General features: G+C 56.0%; 1 protein-coding gene across 1 annotated transcript; it reads left to right on the top strand.

Moving 5' to 3' along the window:
• The first annotated feature begins 230 nt into the window (after positions 1–230).
• Positions 231–11,918, top strand: ENC1 (ectodermal-neural cortex 1). Its single transcript, XM_055332186.1, has 3 exons — positions 231–361; positions 3,510–5,322; positions 9,419–11,918. Exon 2 carries the CDS (start codon positions 3,523–3,525, stop codon positions 5,290–5,292), a length of 1,770 nt encoding a protein of 589 aa, XP_055188161.1. The 5' UTR covers positions 231–361; positions 3,510–3,522; the 3' UTR covers positions 5,293–5,322; positions 9,419–11,918.
• Positions 11,919–21,256: the final 9,338 nt, after the last annotated feature.

Raw genomic sequence — 21,256 nt, forward strand, 5'->3', positions numbered from 1 at the left:
CTCCCCTCCCCTCCCTTCCTCCTCCTCCTCCTCCTCCTCCTCCTCCTCCTCCTCCTCCTCCTCCGCCCCGGCGGCGGGCATTCACTGGCTTCCTCCCTCGCCGGGTGTCACTCCGGCATCCGCGCCCTCCCCCTCCCCCTCCCTCCGCCCCGCCCCGCCCCGCCCCTCCCCTCCCTGCCGCTTATAGGCGGGCGCGCGGCCGCGGGGCGCACACTGCTCGCAGCCGGATAGGAGGCGGCGCGGCCCAGGCGCTGCGCACCCCGAGTCCAGCCGCCGGCGCTGCGCCCCCCGCGCCCCCCGCGCCCCCGCGCCCCTGCGCCCGTGACCCAGGCGAGGACCCGGCTGGCCGCGCGCCGCCGCCGTAAGTTCGCCCTCGCCCCGCGGACCTGTTGCCGCGGCCGCCGGGCTGTGCGCCCGGAGCTCGGGGGGTCGGGGGGGGTCGGGGTCGGGGGTCCTGCCCCGGGGTCCCTCGCGGCCCGCGCAGGTCGCGCCCCCAGGCCGGAGCGCGGGGTGTGGGCACTGGGGGGCGCGGGGTCTGGGCGCGGGGCCTGGGCACTGGGGGGCGCGCACCCGCCCGTGAGGGCGCCCTCCCCGCGGGGAATGAACGAGGCCTCGCCCGGGAGCCGGCGTCCGCTCCTGCAGCCGCGCGTGGCCGTGGGCGCCACCAAGGCGCGGGTCGCCGTCTGAGGCCTCGCGCCGCCCGCAGGTCCGCCCCGGGGCCGGGCGGGTCCCCGGTGTCCCGGCCGCGATGCCCGATGCCCGGGCCGTGGCCGGTCCGCAGGCGGGGAGCCGCGCCCGAGCCGGGAGCCCCGAGTGACCCCAGGTCACTGTGCAGAAGCCCCCTCGATGCTTGGGGGCACCGGCAGCCCTTGCCCCGTGTCCTCTGCGGACGCGGGTGAAGTGTGCGTGTGCGTTTGGGGGAGGCTGTCTCCCCGGCACGCAAATATTATTCCTCTGGGGGCTTAAGAAATGCCAGAGGAGGATTCCTTTTCGCCCGAAGGTGTGTTCAGGGACTGCCTAAACGGCTCCTGCGGATATTTTGATGTCTGCATAGCTTCAAACCGGAAGGCAAGTTGTGTCCCTTGGGTCTCTAAGTTTTCCTTTCATTTTAAGCAAATATTGCCGCAGGAAGGTTGGATTTCGCCCGTGACACGCTTCTCCATCGGGGCGGTGTCCAAGTTGACAGGCTAGCCAGGCTTCCTCCTGGTTTTGTGGGACAACCTGCAAAGTACAGGAGCTCAGACGCAGGGTGCCTAGGGATGCAGATCCTGTATCCTGAGGTCTTCTCAACAAACTGCTTCAGTGTAAGCCCCCCCCTTCCCCCGTGAATGTTGTTTCACTCTGGAGTCCGATGCTCTGGGAAAGATGTTCTGGGCCCCGCTGTGGTTCCCACTCTCTGCGGGCACTTTGGTACTCACTTGCCCTGTGCCAGGAGCCTCATGCTTCAGTTAGAGGCGTGTCCTCTCTTAGCTTGAGACAAGGCAGCTTTGGAGAGAAACAGCTCGGGAAGCATTAGCTTGAAAAAGAAAGCAGAACTCATTTGGAGTGATTGAAGTTTCTAGGTAAGACATCAGAGGATGTAAAAGACGTCTTGTGAGGTTTAGGCTTAAAATCTTCGAGTACCTCAGATTGAATGTATGACTTCACAACTCTCAAGGTGGGGCGTCAGGGATGCTAATAGGTGCGCTAAGGCTTTGGAAACTTGGTGCACTCCCCTGGTGTCAGGTCGGCGGTTCTGGGCCTCGTAAACACACACCGGACGGTAGAGGCCTTGCCTGAGATAAGGGGGATGCCTGGCTCCTCACCGCCCGTCTATCTGTCTGTCCTGAAGTAGCCGCTGTGGACACTGGTGTTGTCTTCTAAGGACATTGTTACTTACTTTCTTCCTCTAAAGCCATGTTTACTCCTAATGAAAAGTTACATTCCCCAAATAAAAGAAAACAAGTTGCATCACCTAATGTTGTGTGGCTAGTGTGTCACGGGCCCATCTGGCACCCGCCTTTGTTGTGCGCCATGCTGTGCCACAGCTGGTCGGGAAGTGCCGCTTGGTATCTAGCCCTTGAATCTGTGGAGAGTCACTCATTTCTGTTTATTAGCAATTACTGCAATATAGATTGAAAAGAAATAACTAAGGGAATGTTGAAGGAAACAACAAGGAGGCCCGCTTGGAAGAACTAGCTGTTCTGAGTTTGGAACAGATACTGTAACTTATACAGTTTAGCCTCTTGGCATAAACAGCTTCCTTAGGAACCCTTTGATGGGCAGGTTCTTGAAGGCTTTATTCTTTTGAAGTAACAGAAGGATAGAAAAGAAAAAAAAAAAAGCATGTGATTCAGTGTTTGAAGATGGGTGACAGGTATTTCCCAGATCCTGAACCTACAGCTGACTTACTGAGGAAAGCCAAAGACAACATTAGATTTTGCTATGATTTCAGTAATTCGGAGGAAAGGACTTTACTTGGCAAATAAAGGCGAGGGTGGCCCTAGCACAAGAGCACAAATGTGTGTGCTTTTGACTTACATAAAACAGTGTTTGCATTTTGAACCCCCCCCCCTGCACGTGGCGGTGTTTGCAGGTCTGTGAGAATGAGCCTGGTGATGCACTGTTCAATCCAAAGAGGGGGACGGATAGATCCTTTGTTCTTGCAACTGGTTTTCCAAGAATTGATATAAAGCAGGAAGAACAGAAAAACAGCGGTGATGAGTAGGCTGCTCAAAATATTCTTCCTTTTATGTGTGCAAATCCTCATTTTGGAAGCTGTCCAGAGCCAAGACACATGGGTGGTGATTGTGGCCAGAGTCTGTTCTGTGTTTTCACAAAAGCCTGCTAATCAATATATGGTAATGTTTATGTTGGTGCTGTTTGAGGGCCCTGTCCTGGTGGCGTTGTCGGCCAGAAGTTATTTTTAAGGTTTTAATAAAGATCTGATCTTGGAAGGAGTTGGCCTAAGCCTATGACCCTAATGTTACGTCTCCCATGTACTGTGGTACACAGAGACACCGGCTCTTACTAAAGGAATTCTTGATGGAATTAATTAGTAGGTATTTGTTTTACACATGGCTTTATGTTGCATAGGGCATGAGAGCTGGTGCCCATGCCGGCATTACGAGAGCTGGAAGGCTGGCATTTTAAGTGGCCTGCAGTGAATCAGCTGGACGAGGACCGGGAGCCCTGCGAGTCAGACCTCCCTCCTCTGGGGTTTTGCCGTCTTACATTCTCAAGGACTTCAGTCTCAAAGTTGGCAGTCAGGTTTTCCAAGATGAACCTGCTTCCGAGCAATGATTTTTTTTTTTTTAACAGTGCTCAAGCAGCTCAACAGCATTACAGGGAGATGCCTTGGCTGCTGGGTGGTGTCTGTGGCTCTGCGGGAAGGGCTGCCCATTACTGCAGGCTAACGGCAAAGCCCTGTGTTTTCTCCGGTCACAGCCATTTGTTTGCTTTGCTGTGCTGTTCTGAACGTCGGGAGCATCCCCCGTTCAATGGCCTGTTTTGCTGTGTCTTGGTTTTAGGAGAGGAAACACGATGTCGGTCAGCGTGCACGAGAACCGCAAGTCCAGGGCCAGCTCCGGCTCCATCAACATCTACCTGTTCCACAAGTCTTCCTACGCTGACAGCGTCCTCACGCACCTGAACCTTCTGCGCCAGCAGCGCCTCTTCACCGATGTCCTCCTCCACGCGGGGAACAGGACCTTCCCCTGCCACCGGGCTGTGCTGGCCGCGTGCAGCCGCTACTTTGAGGCCATGTTCAGCGGCGGCCTGAAGGAGAGCCAGGACAGCGAGGTCAACTTCGACAACTCCATCCACCCGGAGGTCCTGGAGCTGCTCCTTGACTACGCCTACTCCTCGCGGGTCATCATCAACGAAGAAAACGCAGAGTCGCTCCTGGAAGCCGGCGACATGCTGGAGTTTCAGGACATCCGGGATGCGTGCGCCGAGTTCCTAGAAAAGAATCTGCATCCCACCAACTGCCTGGGCATGCTGCTGCTCTCTGACGCGCACCAGTGCACGAAGCTCTACGAACTCTCCTGGCGAATGTGTCTCAGCAATTTCCAGACCATCAGGAAGAACGAAGATTTCCTCCAGCTGCCCCAGGACATGGTGGTGCAGCTCTTGTCCAGCGAAGAGCTGGAGACAGAAGATGAAAGGCTCGTGTACGAGTCTGCAATTAACTGGATCAGCTACGACCTGAAGAAGCGCTACTGCTACCTCCCAGAGCTGCTGCAGACAGTGAGGCTGGCCCTCCTCCCCGCCATTTACCTCATGGAGAATGTGGCCATGGAGGAACTCATTACCAAGCAGAGAAAGAGCAAGGAGATAGTGGAAGAGGCCATTAGGTGCAAACTAAAAATCCTGCAGAACGATGGCGTGGTGACCAGCCTCTGTGCCCGGCCTCGGAAAACCGGCCACGCTCTGTTCCTCTTGGGAGGGCAGACCTTCATGTGCGATAAGCTGTATCTGGTAGACCAGAAGGCCAAAGAGATCATCCCCAAGGCCGACATCCCCAGCCCAAGAAAGGAGTTCAGCGCATGTGCAATTGGCTGCAAAGTATACATCACCGGGGGCCGGGGGTCCGAGAACGGAGTCTCGAAAGACGTCTGGGTGTATGACACCCTGCACGAGGAGTGGTCCAAAGCCGCCCCCATGTTGGTGGCCAGGTTTGGCCACGGCTCTGCCGAACTGAAGCACTGCCTGTATGTGGTCGGGGGGCACACAGCCGCAACGGGTTGCCTCCCGGCCTCCCCCTCCGTCTCTTTAAAGCAAGTAGAACACTATGACCCCACGACCAACAAGTGGACCATGGTGGCCCCACTCCGAGAAGGTGTCAGCAACGCGGCGGTGGTGAGCGCCAAGCTCAAGCTGTTCGCTTTTGGAGGTACCAGCGTCAGTCATGACAAACTCCCTAAGGTTCAGTGTTACGATCAGTGTGAAAACAGGTGGACGGTGCCCGCCACCTGCCCCCAGCCCTGGCGTTACACGGCCGCAGCCGTGCTGGGCAACCAGATCTTCATCATGGGCGGGGACACCGAGTTCTCGGCCTGCTCTGCCTACAAATTCAACAGTGAGACGTACCAGTGGACCAAGGTGGGAGACGTGACCGCAAAGCGCATGAGCTGCCACGCTGTGGCCTCCGGAAACAAACTCTACGTGGTCGGGGGATACTTTGGCATCCAGCGGTGCAAGACTCTGGACTGCTACGACCCCACGTTAGATGTGTGGAACAGCATAACCACGGTCCCGTACTCGCTGATCCCCACTGCGTTCGTCAGCACCTGGAAGCACCTGCCTTCCTAAGCGTGGCGCCCTTCGGGGGATGAGCGTGAGGTAAGGAGTGGTCCCGGGTGAGTATGTGGGGAATTGAGCGGCGCGAGTCCCTCTGAGAGCGAGAGTGACCGGTGCAGAGGTAGTCCCCGAACTTTTCAAGTCAAACACCCTGCTCCCCAGAACGGAAAGCACCGGGGTCGACCGCAGCTGCCCCGCTCCGCCCCTAACTGGAGCCGGGGGTCCCAGCCTTGGCTGAGCCCCCGCGTCTCCCAACCAGCATCTCAAAACTGCCCATCCCAGAGGTGGGATTCCACCCGGCCCGGCATCGCCAGGGGGTTCTCTCGTGATGCTGTTGTGCGGCCCAGTTGGGAGCCCCTGCCTTGTGCCTTAGGTTAATAATGCCAGTCAGGGCTCTGCTGGGCCTCCCTGCATGCCTGGGGCTGGGGGCCCCGTGGGTCACTTCGTCTGATCCTGACAACAGCCTTGCAAGATACTATTCCTAGAGCACTGTAGGGATGGGAACAAGTGGTGCACACCGAGGTTGAGCGACTTGCCCAAAGTCCTAGAGCTTCGTAGGTGGAGGAGCGGGTCGAGAAACCAACCCGGGGGCTCAGGCTCCAGAGTGGAAGGGCTTGAGCGTTTGCTGAACTGCTTAACAAACGAGCTTCCTATGGGTTATCACCCCAGGAGATATTGGTTGATACTCAAATTTCGATTCCTCCAACGCTTTCTGGAATGAAGGAGGGTGTAAGAACCGGAATGCTTAAGTTTTTTTCCTAGTTTATTCTCTCCCCAATTATTTATCGCTTATTTAAAAATTTTTTCCTCAAAAAAAAAATAGCCCCCTTTAGGGCATTTATTAACTTCAGAAGGAAACTGGGGTCTCTGCTTGTAAAAGGTTGCACCTGCGTTGTTTAAATTTGTCTGATGCGTGGACACATTGAGCCATCCAGACTGCCTTACACTGCAGCCTTTCAGAGTTAATCAGACAGGCTGACCCTTTTGTCAGGGCGAACAAAAGTTGTCTTTCTGTGTCATATATCTGAGTCCATAATGGTCATCTTGTGTGCTTAAGAGTATATAATACTCTTGGCTCAAATAATTAATAGGCCAATGCAGTTCAGTGTTCGCGAAGCTAATGGCCGCTTTGCTGCCATTAAGCATCCTTGCTCTTGGCCAGGAAGCACTTAAGCATGTCTTGAGGGCAGCACGAGCACGTGGAACGTGTTGATTGGCTTTGGTAATTCATGGGCTTATTATTAATAAGAGAATAAATTTAAAACTCTGCTTTGGAGGAAGCACAACGAAAACTAACCCATTGCCTGGGAAGCTTTGGCTCTGTGATCCGAGTATGTGTCACACTTTTCTTTTTTCTGCTTTTTTTTTAAGACTTATTTATTTATTTATGATAGACAGAGAGAGAGAGGCAGAGACACAGGGAGAGGGAGAGGCAGGCTCCATGCAGGGAGTGGGATGTGGGACTCGATTCCGGGACTCCAGGATCACGCCCTGGGCTGAAGGCGGCGCTAAACCGCTGAGCGACCCGGGGATTCTCTGTGCCACACTTTTCAAGAGGACTTTCAGAGGGAAAAACGGAAATCTAGGAGTCTTTGCGAGCTGAGCAAAGAGAGATTTCGACTCATTGGTCTTTCCTTTCCACCTTTCTTATAGCTCATTTTCGAACATCACTAAAATTGGCCTCATTTTGACAATGAATCTTTGTTTGTTTGTTTTTCCCCATCGGTTCAGTTGTCTCCTCCAGCCTGTTAGAGTTAGCACAGCTTGGTAATAGGATGTAACCTTGGAATGAAACTCCTTCAGAGGAGCTGGAACAGTCAGAAACCTCCTGTGGGGAGTGACTGTGCTGACGGCGTCCCACACCAAACTGGTTTTTGCAGCCTTGCTGGCATCTCAGTAATCCTGAGTAAACAAATGCTCTGAACGTGGTTATTTCATCTGCGATATGAGTGCATGACTCACCTCTAAAGCAGGTTTAAAGAACCTTCTGGGCAAAAGCATCAATTAAAAGCACACTGAGTTCGGTGTTAGCCCAGAACTGACTATATTTGCAGAGGAGAGCCAAGCCCTTGGCAGCGATGGTGGCCGTGGACAGGCTGGCATCTTTGGAACGAAGGAAGGAAGGAAGGAAGGAAGGAAGGAAGGAAGGAAGGAAGGAAGGAAGGAGGAAGGAAGCCGAGGCAGGGAAAGACCACGGTGCATCCCGGTCCGGGTTCCCGGGGTGCTTTCTGGACCCCTCTGGACTCAGACCCCTCTTTTGTCCCGTGACTGCTGCACTAGGGCTTCTGCAAGCTCTGTCCCCATTCAGGCCCGGGCTCATTGATAAATGAGGGAAGAAAAGGGGAGAGAACACGCTGCCCAGTGTCTGGCCCACGTTAAGTGTTCGACACTCTTAGGTTTCTTCCCTTCTTCAGCTGAGACCTCGGCCTGCCACGGAATTAGCTTCGCATGTGGTGGGGAAGTGCGGTTTCTCTGACTGCCACCCACTTGTTACCTCTAGTCTTTATTTTTTTGGTGCCTCCCCGCGCAGCCCAGGGGACGTTGTCTGGCGCTCGAATTCGCCCCGTCCTCGCTATTTGATCCTAATCACATACTTCTGGGCCCTGGGAACCGAGCAGATCAAGTGTTAGGTCATAGGTGCGGCAGCCCCGGCCCCGGTGCCGCCCGTCGGAGTCCAGCCCCAAACAGGGCAGTTTGACAGGGTCGCGTTGGCCTCTTTAAGGGCAGTGTGGGCCTCATCAAAGCCACCCTTGCGGTCTCCCATAGGGAGAATGTTGGTTTAAATTTCTGAAGTTTTCTACACACAATATAGTGTTAAAACACTTAAGCTGGATGGGGTGACTTAAAAGAGGTGCTGTGCAGGTTTCAGCTGTAAGCTGCAGAGACTTCCGGGATGTCTCTTTGATCTCAGACGTGGGTGCTAACCGAATTAATACGTGTTAACAAGAGGTTTCCCTGGGTCTAAAAGCTCATTCACCAGGGGGGATTTTAACTGTCTCCTGCTGCTCTGTCGGTGGGAAGGACAAGAAGGAAATCACTCTTGAGGGCGCTCCCATTTTTGTGGTGCCGTGTGGCCCCAACCTGACTGCCCTCGGATTTCCCTGTGCTCTGCCTCTTCCCTTTTTTTAGAGTCCCCCCCCCCATTGGAGGATGCACCACCGTGAACGCTGATACTGTTCCAGTTATCAAACGCGTCCTCTGGCCTGCTGGTGAGCCCTAGGTGCCCGAGGCGGGGCTGGGGGCGGACACAGGCCTGAGGAATGCCTCCGGAGCCTTGAGTCGCCATCAGGAAGCTGCCAAAGGAACCAACTAATGAAATGAATCCGACTCTGAACACACAAAAGGGAGGAGAACTCCTGCGAGTGACCGGTGGCCCCTCCTGAACGCCCTTTGTCTGTACTCGCGGCGGCGCCGGGCTGGGGGCCTGCGCGGGGCCTGGACGGGGTCTGCGGGCGGCCGGTGCGTGAGTGGGGGGCGGAGGTGGCTGCACTTACCCGTGGAAAATCAGGCCCATGGGATAGGCAGGGGCCGCGTGGGGAAGCCGGTCCCACGCAACGCGCAGGCCTGTGGCTCCACTTGACGCGCGTGCTCGCTTGACGGCGGTGGATCCTGCAGGTGGGCAGTCGTGCTGTGGCCTGCACGTCCCGAGTGTGGACAGGCTCCAGCCGTGGGCTGGGGCAGCCTGCGGTGTCGCTGGAAGGGAGCAAGACAGACTTGTGGCACTTGGACAGCAGAGATGTGCTTCGGTGCGCGGGTTACTGTGCCTTGTACGAGTGGGGGATCTGCACTCGGAGCCCTTTGCGGGGCGGCCCAGGGGGGCCTGCCCCTCAGGGGGCTGCATGGTGCTCTGCTCAGCCACAGACGAAGCAGGGGTGTCGGAAGCAGAAGCTGGCACCTCGGAGCCGCACCGTTGGCGCACGTGCGCTCTGGCGCGGAGCAGAGATGGGCCGGTCCTCCCGGGGCCACGCTCGTGTGTGTACGCGACTCGGGGATGCACCCGGTCTGCGCACGCTTGCTCGTGAACCTGTAGTCTGGGCTTGCACGAGCCAGCTGGCCAGCTCTGTCCTGATTGTCATGGTCTCTTTCCCTTCGGTGTCCAGGGTCCTAACGAGACTCTGTCTCTCCCCCTCCTTTCTAGGTTGCTCAGTCGTTCGGTGAGACAGAAGGAGATTTGTACTTTGGAGACGCCAAAGGTAATGAAGAAAGAAGGAGGAGGAGGAGGAGTTGCTCCCGGACCCCAGAGCGCCGCCCCCACCTGTACATTCCCTGGCTGGACGTGGGGGGCGGGGCTCGCCAGGAGCTGCCGTTAACATGAACGAGTGAACCTGTGATCTAGTCCTTGTCCTGTAATTGTGGATTAATGTCCGCGTTAATCGGCCCCTCATGGGCAGAGGAAAGCCGGGTCTTTCCCTTGCTGTACTATATTCAGCTTTTGATTTCCATGGGCTCCACCATTTATGTGTAAAATTTGCAACGGTTGTCACCTCTCCGAGGAGCGAGCCTGAGCCTCCCGCCAGCTGCTGTCGCCCGGCGAGGCCCGGCTGCGGGCCCGGACAGAGGCCCGGCGCCCCGAGGCTCCAAACAACGCCGACGTTCGCGCATAGGTGTTCTTTCTCTATTTATAAGTGACTTTAAACTCTCCCTTGGCTGTTAAGAAACTTGTTATAGATTTAGCTATTTATTGTCCGACGCCTGCATGCTGAAACAATGCTTACGATTGTCTTCGCGTGTACGGGAGTGTGTGAATGGTTGTATGTTTTGCACAATTTCGTGGCTGTTGTGAAGTGCTTTGCTGCACGAAAATGAGAACTCGGGAGTTACAATTTGGAGTTTAACTGGAGGGTGGGACGGGTGGGTGGGTTGTAGATGTCAAGACAGGGAAGGAGTATAAGTTGGAAACGAATGACATCGTAGACGTAGAGAAAGCATGAAGGACACTTTTTTTAGACTCACGGACTTCTAACTAATGGGGTTTCATGGGCTCTGGTCATGCTGATGGCTCATGGGGTGGGGCACGTCTTCAGTTGACCGTGTTCCTTCCCATCTGATTCACCTACTTCCATCTCATCTACTGAAATTTAGGAAGGACCAAGTCGCTCTGCAGTTTTTTTTCCCCTTTGTGTAATAATCCTAAAATCCTGGAAAATTCTATGGACTAGTTCTGTATATAGGGCACAGGTAAAGGCCATTGTCCAAAGTTTATTTATTTATTTATTACCCCGTGAGAATGCTTTGCCAAACCTACAGTTCAACAGGAAAAAGCTGAGCTGCCACAGATGTACATTAACTCCCTCGCCAGATCGGTTGGCCCTGGACTCATCATTCCCTCTTCTCGATGTGCGATCCAGCGAGCGTTAGAAGTTTTCCGAGGCCACGTTCACTTTGGTACAATGTACACTTGCGTGCTCACCCTTGGGTAAGTCTCTAGAACAGAACTCTTCGGTGCGCAAGAGTGACGCGTTTGGCCAGGCGAACACCGAAGAACGGCGAGCCAGTGGCCCCTGGTGAGGGGTTTCCCGGGACGGACGGTCGGGGACCCGTTGTGAATACATTCTTTGCTAGTTCGTGTGCTTGTTTACTAACTCGTGCCGTGGTAGGTATTAGTGCTAGACCCAGCTTGGTGCTTGCCCAGAGGTGCCTGGGGAACACCAGAGTTTGCAACTCGCACTGTTTTTGTCGATGTTTCTCACGTTGCTGTAGTTTTAGAAAATAGGGCTTTAGACTGATAACAACCTTCTACATCGTGAGTGTGTTTGCATTGTCTAGTGACCGATGAATCCTTAACATTTCTCTTTACCTGGACACTTCAGACTAACTGCACATGTCCGTTCGTGCCGTGAATAAGTGGGCTACAGCTGGACCAGAATAAATGAGCCCTTGGAATGAAAGCGCCACAATACTCTTCCAGCAGTCAGTTCCCCGCTCCTGGTTGTGTTCTAAGCAATGCAGATGTCCGATTGTGCCCCGGCGGCAGCGTGGCGGCGGCGTCACATTGTGGCAGCCACGGCGCTCTAGTTTATGATGCAAATCTGCCGAGATGTGTGTGTCGCTGCGTGACTTCTGAAAGCGGGATGAATTTTCTGCAGCTGTTTCAAAGTTGTGGCGTGTCCTTGAATCCTCTATTAATTACCGTGTGCAAGCCGGAGGGAGCCGTGGCTGGGGTGGGCCTCCAGCCTGCAGGGAACTTTCTGGACTCCCGCTCTTTGAATTGATGTAGGCATTTGGGCTCGCTACTTGACCATTCTCACCCTGTGAAACGTCCCCCACTTTGAAGCAAATACGATTCACGGCGCAGCGCACACAAAAACCTTGGCGTAAGACGGAGAAGGTTCTTCTTATTCTGTGGACTGGTTGCTGTGGAAACCGATAACAAAGGGCAGCCTTCCACTTCTGGTATAATTGTGTAGCCCCCTTTTCTCTGGGCTTGACACCTGTCTGAATAAGAGTGATTAGAGCTGAATAATATCCCTCACTTGGCTATTGAATATGTGGTTCACGTACAGAACTCTGTAAGTTGAAGTGTTCATGTTCATGTGTGCTTGTCTGCTACTACGTTTTTGAAGTTTTGTAAAACTGTTGTTTTTTTTTTCACAATGTGAAACTGAAGGTCAAATAAATTATTAGAGATTTTCTCTTCATTGTGTGTGTGAGTCTTTATTTTAACGCCACATGATTTAATCTACTGGAAACGTGTGCCTCTTGCAGTTTGATGAAAGTGAGGATCGTTTCACACGACGTGTTTCTTTCACTGTCCAGGCATGTCCATTCAGGAAAGCAGTTTTGCGTGTTGAACTATTAAGATTTTTGGCCTTGTAGAATATTTCTTTCTTTCTTTCTTTCTTTCTTTCTTTCTTTCTTTCTTTCTTTCTTTCTTTTTTTTTGTAGGATATTTCTTGCGGCAGTGCAAAACACCTCCATTCTGGGTTATTCCTAGCATAGGATATAAAAAGCCACGTACTGGGTGACGGTGAGACAGCGCGGGGACTAGACGGAGGGAATAGTTCTTAGCGTCCTCCTGCGGGTTATATTTTGACAGGAAAGCTGTAAGAGGAGGAGCTGGAGTTTAGTCCGCTTTTCATCGGACGTGCCTTAGAAGTCATCAAACTAAGTGGGGATATGTGCATATTATTTCCCTGTAACAGCACAGGAAACCACACGTGGAGCCCCTTGATGCACTTAGCTCCTGGTTGGAAGCCACCGGGAGGCTCTGTGTAAACACATGATCCTTACGCCTCAGCCTCGGCCTCGGCCTCGGCCTCATTTCCTGTCACAGTAAGTTGCCCCTTTATCACTGGGGTTGGGCCCCCTGCTGTTTTAATGTGCAGAGCAACGCAAGGCATAATCCTTTCTGGTTTTGCTTCTTTTTAAAGAGTTTTATTTATTAGAGAACACGAGCAGGGGCAGAGGGAGAGGGAGAAGCAGACCCCCCAGCTTCCTGCCCCTGAGCACAGAGCCTGACATGGGGCTCGATCCCAGGACCCAGGATCGTGACCCCAGCCAAAGGCAGATGTTTAACCGACTGAGCCACCCAGGCGCCCTGGCATAATCTTTTTTGGATGGAAAATAAATGCTACCTAATTAGAGCTCTAGGAGCCCACAAGTACACAGGATGCAATTACAGCCCTTGGACTTTGCCCAAGATGCCGGAGCAGATGCCTCAGGTTTCACAGGAGGGGCGTCCAGTTCCGTGCTGGGGAGCCTGGTCTAGGGCCAAGCCCAAGGACACAGTGCTGACGACCACACAAACCCTGCTGCTGACACCGGACACGCCATCCGACAGGGAAGACGGGGCAGTTAACAGCTAGGAGTTGACACGTGGGGCTTGGACGTTCAGCAAAAGCCTAGATGTTAATCTTCGGAGGCGTTGAGAGCGATTCCTAGAGAGATGGCTGCATTACCTGTCATCCCCTGCAGTTCCTTTACCATCTCCGTGGGGATGTGTAGACAGGTTGCAGCAAAGAAGAGACTCTGGATCTTTAATTTGGAAATTTCATTTCACCCGGACATCAGATGGATCGGCTTGGAAGGCCCTGGGTGGCAGTGAGGTCGGGTAGGCCGGGGGATGAAACCGTTGGGTCCAGGGCTGGAAGGCTGGGTTGCGGGGCTGCTCCGGCGTGGCTGCCCTGGGCAAGGGCTTTGGTTCTCGTGCCCCAGGGGGGCGGCTGTAGCTCAAGGCCCCACATGGGCTTCCCAGTCAGCGGCAACTGGAGGGAGTCCATGCCTGACAACGCTCTTCCCTTTTCTTGAGAGAGTAAGTTTCCCCGAAAGACCCCCTCACTGGGAGATTTACACCCGCTTCTTGGCCACAAGCAGGTCACGTGGGCTTTCAAAGAAACCAGGGGGGGCTGAGAAAGGTGATTTTGTGGGTAAGGATGAAAGGAAGGGTAGGTGGTTGGCAACTGTACAGCATCCATTCTGGTGAATAATCAAAGGGTCACTTCATCTTTAAAAAATCTTAAAAGAATATATTTATGTATTTATGTGGCAGAGAGAAAGAGGGAGAGCATGAGCAGGGGACAGGCCGAGGGAGAAGCAGGCTCCCCGCTGGGCAGGGAGCCGGACGCGGGACTTGATCCCGGGACCCTGGGGTCACGCCCTGGGCCGAAGGCAGATGCTCAACCACGGAGCCCCCCAGAGGCCCCCAAGGGTCCCTTTATTATTTAAAAAAAATTTTTTTTAATGAAGCGGACCTTTTTTTTTTTTAAGATTTATTTATTTATTTATTTGTAATAGAGAGAGAGAGAGAGGCAGAGACACAGGGGGAGGGGGAAGCAGGCTCCATGAAGGGAGCCCGACGTGGGACTCGATCCTGGGACTCCAGGATCATGCCCTGGGCCAAAGGCAGGCGCCAAACTGCTGAGCCACCCAGGGATCCCCCCAAGGGTCCCTTTAAACCACAGTCCCATCGATGGAGTGTTACTCTGTGCTCAGCCAACGCTAAGGACGTGCTTAGCGTTTCTTAGTCCTCATAGCCAGTGTGGGGAATGCCGAGCTTTCTCAACATCTCTGAGCCTCAGCTCCTCTACTTACAAAATAAGGGTTCGTACTCACTAAGAGGACGATTCAATAACCCCATGAATCCAGGAGAAGGCACTGAGGTCCGGGCCTCGCGTGCAGCAGCCTCCCAGTGGCTTGCGCCATCATTAGCCAGCACCACTGGGAGACCTACATCTGCTGACTCTGGACATGAGTGTGTGTTCCCTGCACGGGGTTGTGGTAAAGGTCCGCATGCCCGTCGCCTGGCTCCGTCCCCACAGCAGCCCTGCGAGGAGGCACTATTAGCACCTGCACCTTGTAGCTGAAGAAACAGGTTTGGAGAGATTATCTAACTTGCCCAAGGGAGTGGCGGGGCCTGGGTTTCAAGGCATGCCCTCCGACCTGCTCCGTGTGTCCAGGAATGTGGAGGAGAAGTGAGTCATGGGGCTCAGCCCACCGGCTGCCAACCGGGCCCCTCGTGTCCATCGTGTCCCGGAAGTTGGACCTGCTCGGATGAGCCCAGGAGGCTGCAGCTGCTGATCCCGCCCTGCGACACGAGATGGAAGAGCACGTGGAAGGGCTCCACGGGCGACTCCAAGTTCTTCCTCGACAGCATGTCCTGAAGATAAGATTGTGGAGAATTTAAAAATAAACGGGTCCCCCCCCCGGGGGGGGTGTTACATTGGATGATTCACTGAGCTCTATATGCTTATAATGTGTGTACTCTTCTATTTTTTTTAAAGATTTTATTTATTTATGAGAGAGAGAGAGAGGCAGAGACACAGGCAGAGGGAGAAGCAGGCTCCATGCAGGGAGCCCGATGCGGGACTCGATCCCGGGACCCCGGGGTCACAACCTGGGGTGAAGGCAGACTGCTGAGCCCCCCAGGGATCCCGTACTTTTCTATTTGTGCAATTGGTATCTCCTGAGAGATTGACCACACCGTGGGCCGTGGCCAGAGCCTAACAAGGGGAGAACTCTGCCCCATGATGTGCAGCAACCAGCTCAGGAAACCAAAATCTGCGGTGGCCGGCTGGCAGTTTAGGAGGCCGGCTTGCGGGAGGTCAGACCACCATCTCCAGCGACTGGCTCAGCAAGCCCAGCAGCAGCTCAGAATGGCCAGGATTTGGGTAGATGACAGATACGTTCCCTGAGCTCCATCCCTGGTCCAACCTAGGGCCAGCCAGAGAAAGCCAACTGTGCCCCTAACCGTCGCATGGACGCCCCGCTTTTAATGAGCTGGCCGACCACTTCCCCAAGCCGCGGCCTCCATCAGGGCCCATCCGGAGTCTCCCCATTTCTCCACCTACCCCCCCCCTCCGGCCCCCGGCCTGCCTTTGAGTATCTGCCAAAATGCAGCTGATGGGGCCGACACTCCTCCGGCCCGGAGTAACAGCCTTCACCGCTCTCATGCGGCTGGCCTTTGTGTACGTCCACAGACACAGGTTTGCTCAATAAAATAATTAAATATTTCAATAAAAAGCTTCGTGGAAATGAAGTGCAGACCAACGCCGAGGGTTCTGGGCAAACGGGGTTTTTGGGAGGGTGCTGTTGATCCCGAACGTTGGAATGGGACAAAATGTGCACAATACACACAGCCCAAGAAAACGGGATGTCGAGTTAATGGGGTTGAGGTGCGGGCATCTGGTTTGCCAAAAGGAGAGCAGTTGCCTTGTTTGGGGATATTTTGAACGAAGCGAGAACACTTACGTGAGTTTTACAGCCAGATCCGTGGTGCACACGAATGCATGAATAAATGCAAAATCTTAGCAGTTAATTCCCGGCCGTGCCTGTCACAAATCTTAAGTGCTTCGCCCGTCTGACACATACTCAGACGAGCCATCTGTCCTGCATTTGAGTTTAATCATAGACAATGAATTGTAAAGCTCTGTTATTTGTCAGACGTTGGACCACGAAGTTTAAGACCTAACTTGCGGGGGGATAAAAAATTGCCCGGTGAGGCATGACCATGAATTACAAGCAATTTGACTAAGTAAATTATGAATCTCCCATAATCTTGTCCAGCTCGGTTTACAGCCCAGCTTGCTTTGTGAGTCCAGGGGAACTGAAGGGACAAAGTTTCTCTTGCTCTCTCTCTGTCTCTTCCTCGCTCTCTGGTCCTGTTTCCTTGGCAACCTAATCTTTATCTGAGGAAAGATGGAGCTTGCGTGGAGGACACGCAGTTGCAATTTCCGCAGAGTCTCCCCCTAACCCCCTCCTGCCGCAGCAAACGCTGTGTTCTGTTGCCCAAAGTGACTTCACGGCCACGTCTTAGCCGGTCCCGGTGGCGTCGTTGCGCGGATTTCCCACAACAGGCCGAGGGCCCGTCCCCACCGATGGTTGTGGCCGCAGGGAGCAGGGAGCAGCCTCCCAGGGACGGGCCAGGGAGCTGCCAAGTCCGCGGGCCTCTGGCTGCCGCTTGACCTCTGCGCCCTCACTTCAGGCCCCGCCTGGGCAGAGAGGTCACTTAAAAAAAAGTCTTAAAATGTGACTTAAAAAAAAAATTAAAAAAAGTGACTTAAAATAATTAAAAAAAAATGTGACTTAAAAATGTCTTAAAAAATGACTTAAAAAATGTCTTTGTCTCCGAGGCTCGAACGAGCATACACCAAGCTCTGAGCGGCCAACAGCCCTGGTCCCACTCAGCCACCCACGCACGTCGCAGCCAAGGCCTTGCTGCCGGGAGGACCATTTGGAGAGAACGCATCTTGGCATTTTGGGCTCGTTTGTGGCCTATGAAGTAAAGGAAGGGAGAAAGGGGACGAAGCAGGGACGCCCTCAGGGAGGTACCTTCTGCGAGCACACCTGCTCAGAAGCCACCCTCTTTCTTTTTTATTTTATTTTTTTAAGATTTTTAAAATTTATTTATTCACGAGAGACCCAGAGAGAGGCAGAGCCCCAGGCAGAGGGAGGAGCAGGCTCCCTGCGGGGAGCCCAATGGGGACTTGATCCCGGGACCCGGGGTCACGCCCTGGGCCAAGGGCAGAGGCCCAACCGTGGAGCACCCCCGGGCGCCCCAGCCTCTTCCAGCATGAGGATACCTAGGCCCGTTGGGTGCCGATCGCCATTCACATGCTCCTGGGACTTGGGCCGTCGAAGGCGGGTGCCGGTCAGAAGCTGAGCAGCTGCTTTGGGGAGCCTGGGGGGGTGCCTCACCTGCGTGGGACTCGGACTCCACGGCGACCCAGGGGAACAGTGAGGAAGCTTGTAGGTGTGGGGGGCAGGCGGGAGGACAAGGACGAAGGCGGCATTTCAGTCCCCAGGGACGTGGGGACGGAGGAGGGGAGGGTGGCACCTGGAGCAGAGGGTGTTTAAGGCCAAAAGCGGTGCCGTATGGGGCAGGCCTGGGCCGCGGCTCCACCGGGCCGGGCAGGTCCCTAACAACCGGGCAGGTGGGGGCCCCGGGCGGAGGGTGCCCACCCAGAGCACCCGCTGCTCTCGGTTTCACTGGGAACCTGAAGCTGCTCTACGAAGTGTTTATTAAAGGTTAAAAGGAGACACTAGAAGGAAAAGGAGCCTTTCCGGGGAGGCACGGAAGCTGTCCGACGGCCCGAAGCGCAGGGACCAGAAGCGGGCGGTGCCCGTGGGGGCTGCGACGGGGACCCAAGCGCCTCGTCCCCAGCGCCGTGGTGGCCCGGGAGGGGCCGCGGGGCAGCTCCCTCCAAGCCGTCCCCTGGGTGCCGGTGGGTCCCTGCGCGTCTGCTCACGGCGGCGCCATCGGGAGCCGTATCTCCTCCTCAATATCTGACGTCCCGACCTCAGTTACTGTGATGTGGCTTCAGTTCCCTTCCAGGTGTTTCTCCGGAGCAGAAAACCGCCTCTGTGAAAGGCTGCGTGGATGATCAGGGCCCACAGGTCACTGGTCGCTGGTCTCTTTGCTGGGAAAACAAAAGTCGGTTCCATTTGTTGGGAGTGTGGAAAGGTTCAGAGAGAAACCAAGCCGTTGGGGAAGAAAAGCGGGTGTTTCAAAAGCTTCCGTGGAGCTGGTTTCAGAGGGAGGCGGAGCGCTCCTCTGGGTGAGCGGTGCTGCCTGGACGCCAGGCACAGGCACCTCCCGGCCTCAGCATCCCCGAGGGAGGAGCGGGGGGGGAGGGGCAAGGCTCCGGGGTGGGGAAGCATCTAGGGGGGCTGTGCCCCCAGAGCCCGGGTGATGCAGGGAGCGAGGACCTGAGGCCGCTGGGCAGGCCTGCTGGGGCTCGGGTGCAGCGCTCGCTGGGGCTGTCACCGCAGGCGCGGAGCTCGGGGACAGGGCACGGCCTCCGTCCTCTGTAGCATCGCTGAGTGGGGAGGTCAGACCAAGAGGAGGGGTGGCCTCGAGGCGGGGACGGGGTGCTGGGGTGGAGCTGGAAACCAGGGCCAGGCACGGGGGACACGGGGAGGAAGGGGGGCATGGGGAGTATAGGGGGACAGGGAGCACGAGGAGGATGGGGACCATCGGGTCCACGAAGACCATGGTAGGCACAGGGGGCACGGGGAGCACGGGGGGCCCAGGGCAATGTGTGTGGACAGAGGAGGCCCCACCAAGGAGGTGGACAGACGGCGCAGCCCATGGCCAACATGGAGGTGCCGCCAACACCGCGGGGCACAGCAGTGTTCAGAGGAGTCCCTGCATCCCCCCACCTCCCGGGGAGCACCGAGGTCTGAGCACCGTTAATTAATTAATTAATTAAATATATATAGAGAGAGGCTGCGGGCAGGTGAGTGGGTGAAGCACAGGCGCAGGGGCGGGACTCGGGCCTCGGAGCCTCGGGTGCACCTCGGGCCTCGGGCCTCAGAGCCTCGGGTGCACTGTTGGCCTCGGGACACAGGCCTCGGGTGCGCCGTGGATACACACTCAGTCCCGTGGCCGAGCCGAAGCCCCAGGCGGGCCGCCCTCGCCACGCAGCTGGACGCGAAGGCTCCGGAGCCCACGGTCTGTCGACAACATGCTGGGGGCCAGCCCGGCTCGAGGCCCTGTCGCCTCCCGGCGCTGCCGGCGTCTCCGGGGACCCGGCGGATCTTGGCTGATGCCTGCTGGGGGCTGCGGCACCAGCGGCTTGGGCCCTGGGACATAGGGACGTGCCCTAGGCTGGAGGGGGCGGCGTGGGCCTCGTGCTCTGTGTCCCCGGGGTTAGCGGGGCCGCAGCTTGGCCTCCGGCTTTGCCCGCAGCTCGCGTGCTTCTGGAGAAGCTCTCTGGGCAGGGCACGGGCCCCGGAGCAAAGGGATATGCCGGTCATCCTCCAGCTCGCTCTGCCTACGAACCAGGTGACGGCCACGTCTGTTTGCTGATGACACGAAAGCCGAGTGGACAAGGCATTTCGTTCTAAGCCAATGCCTTTCTTGGGGGCTAAGGTTTCGGTTTTGCTCAATTTTGTTTCAATAGTGTGGGAGGGAGGGGGCACTGCCACGCGGCAGCGGGGCCATGGCCCTGACCCCACTTCCTAGCCGGCGGTTACAGCCCCGATGTCGCGGGCCACAGACTGCACTTGGGACGCCGCGTCTCTAATCTGTAGCATTGCAGCAGCGCCCGCCAGCTGCTGCCACCCAGCACCCTGGGGACACGGGAGGGCCCTGCTGGGACTCGCCACGCCTGCCCACCTCCCTGCGTGGAAGGCCCGCCGGCGCCGTCACCTGTCAGCCGTGGGTGTGAGCATAGTTGGGACCCGGGGTCGCCATTGTCCCTCTGGCTTCCTGAGGGGAAAGGAGCGGATCGGGGTGCGGGGAACTGGGGGTCACCGGGGGTGCCGTCCCTGGGCAGAAGGTCAGTCCCTGGGCAGAAGGTCAGGGCTTGCCGGGCTCCTGGTGCCGCTTTGGGTTGAACCCTGGGGTGCCTCCAGCCTAATTCTCCAGGTGCTCCCTGCGCGTGCGGCGCACACACATGGACAGATGTGCACACGTGCACGCACACTCGCACATACACATACGTGCACACACCCCAGCTTTCCAGTTCAAGAAGAACCACGACACTATGATCCTAACAATTAGATGAAAATCTTATCACCTAAGAAACATGCCCGAGGCTGAAGCTTCCAGCCGTGTGGGGTGGAGGTGATGGGAAGGCGGGTCTGGGCGGGAGGGTGACCCTGTCACTCCCCGGAGCAGGGCCTGCCCCAGGGGTGCGGGGGAGGCCGGAAAAGCAGGGAGGCCCCTACGGTTCGCCTGCTTGGCTTGTGACAATGGAGGCAGCGCCTTTTCTTTCTTTCTTTTTTTTTTACTACAAATATTTTATAATTTGCCTGTTTACTATCCTCGATGGAAATTGCCAGTCCACAGACCACCCAACGTGCAGAACCCACTGTAACGCCCTGGGTCAGGGTCCCCGGGAAGTGGCGCTGAGGTGGCTGTCAGGGGGCAGAAGGCGACGTCGGCAGGGTCTTGGTCAACACCTGCTGGAGAGAGGGCAGTAGGCCGGGCCGAGGGACAGCTGTCGCCGCGCTTCGGGGTAGGAGGCTCGACAGATCCCGCAGGGAGCCTTGCCGCTGGGGGAGCCTAAAGCCCCCCTAGTGCACGTGGCGCCCAGGGAGGAGCCCCTGGAGACCGCCGGGTGCTGGGAACGGGGTGGTGCTGAGCTCTCATGGCTGCGGAAGCACCCGGGGCCCTGGAGGAGGGGCCCCCGGCCCAGCACAGACCGTCCCAGAAAGGAAAGTAATAGGACCATGATTCATGATACAAGCACACTTATTTCCGGCCTGACTAAACCAGAAGATGTTGTGAAGTCGTCCGATACTTACAACTATTTGGTTTTTATTTTGTTTTTTAAGATTTTACGTATTTATCCATGAGAGACACAGAGAGAGGCAGAGACCTAGGCAGAGGGAGAAGCAGGCTCTGTGCGGGGAGCTGGATGCAGGACTTGATTCCGGGACCCGGGGTCACGCCCTGGGCCAGAGGCAGGTGCTCCACCGCGGAGCCCCCGGGGGCCCCGACTTACGACTATTTCTAATGAACTAGTCTGCGCTTATGAGAAGACAGTGCTCAGCTGCGTATCATCACCACTTCCTCCTCCCACGTGGGACTTCA

Source organism: Nyctereutes procyonoides, unplaced genomic scaffold (genome assembly GCF_905146905.1).
Source record: "Nyctereutes procyonoides isolate TBG_1078 unplaced genomic scaffold, NYPRO_anot_genome, whole genome shotgun sequence".
Classification (NCBI taxonomy): domain Eukaryota; kingdom Metazoa; phylum Chordata; class Mammalia; order Carnivora; family Canidae; genus Nyctereutes; species Nyctereutes procyonoides.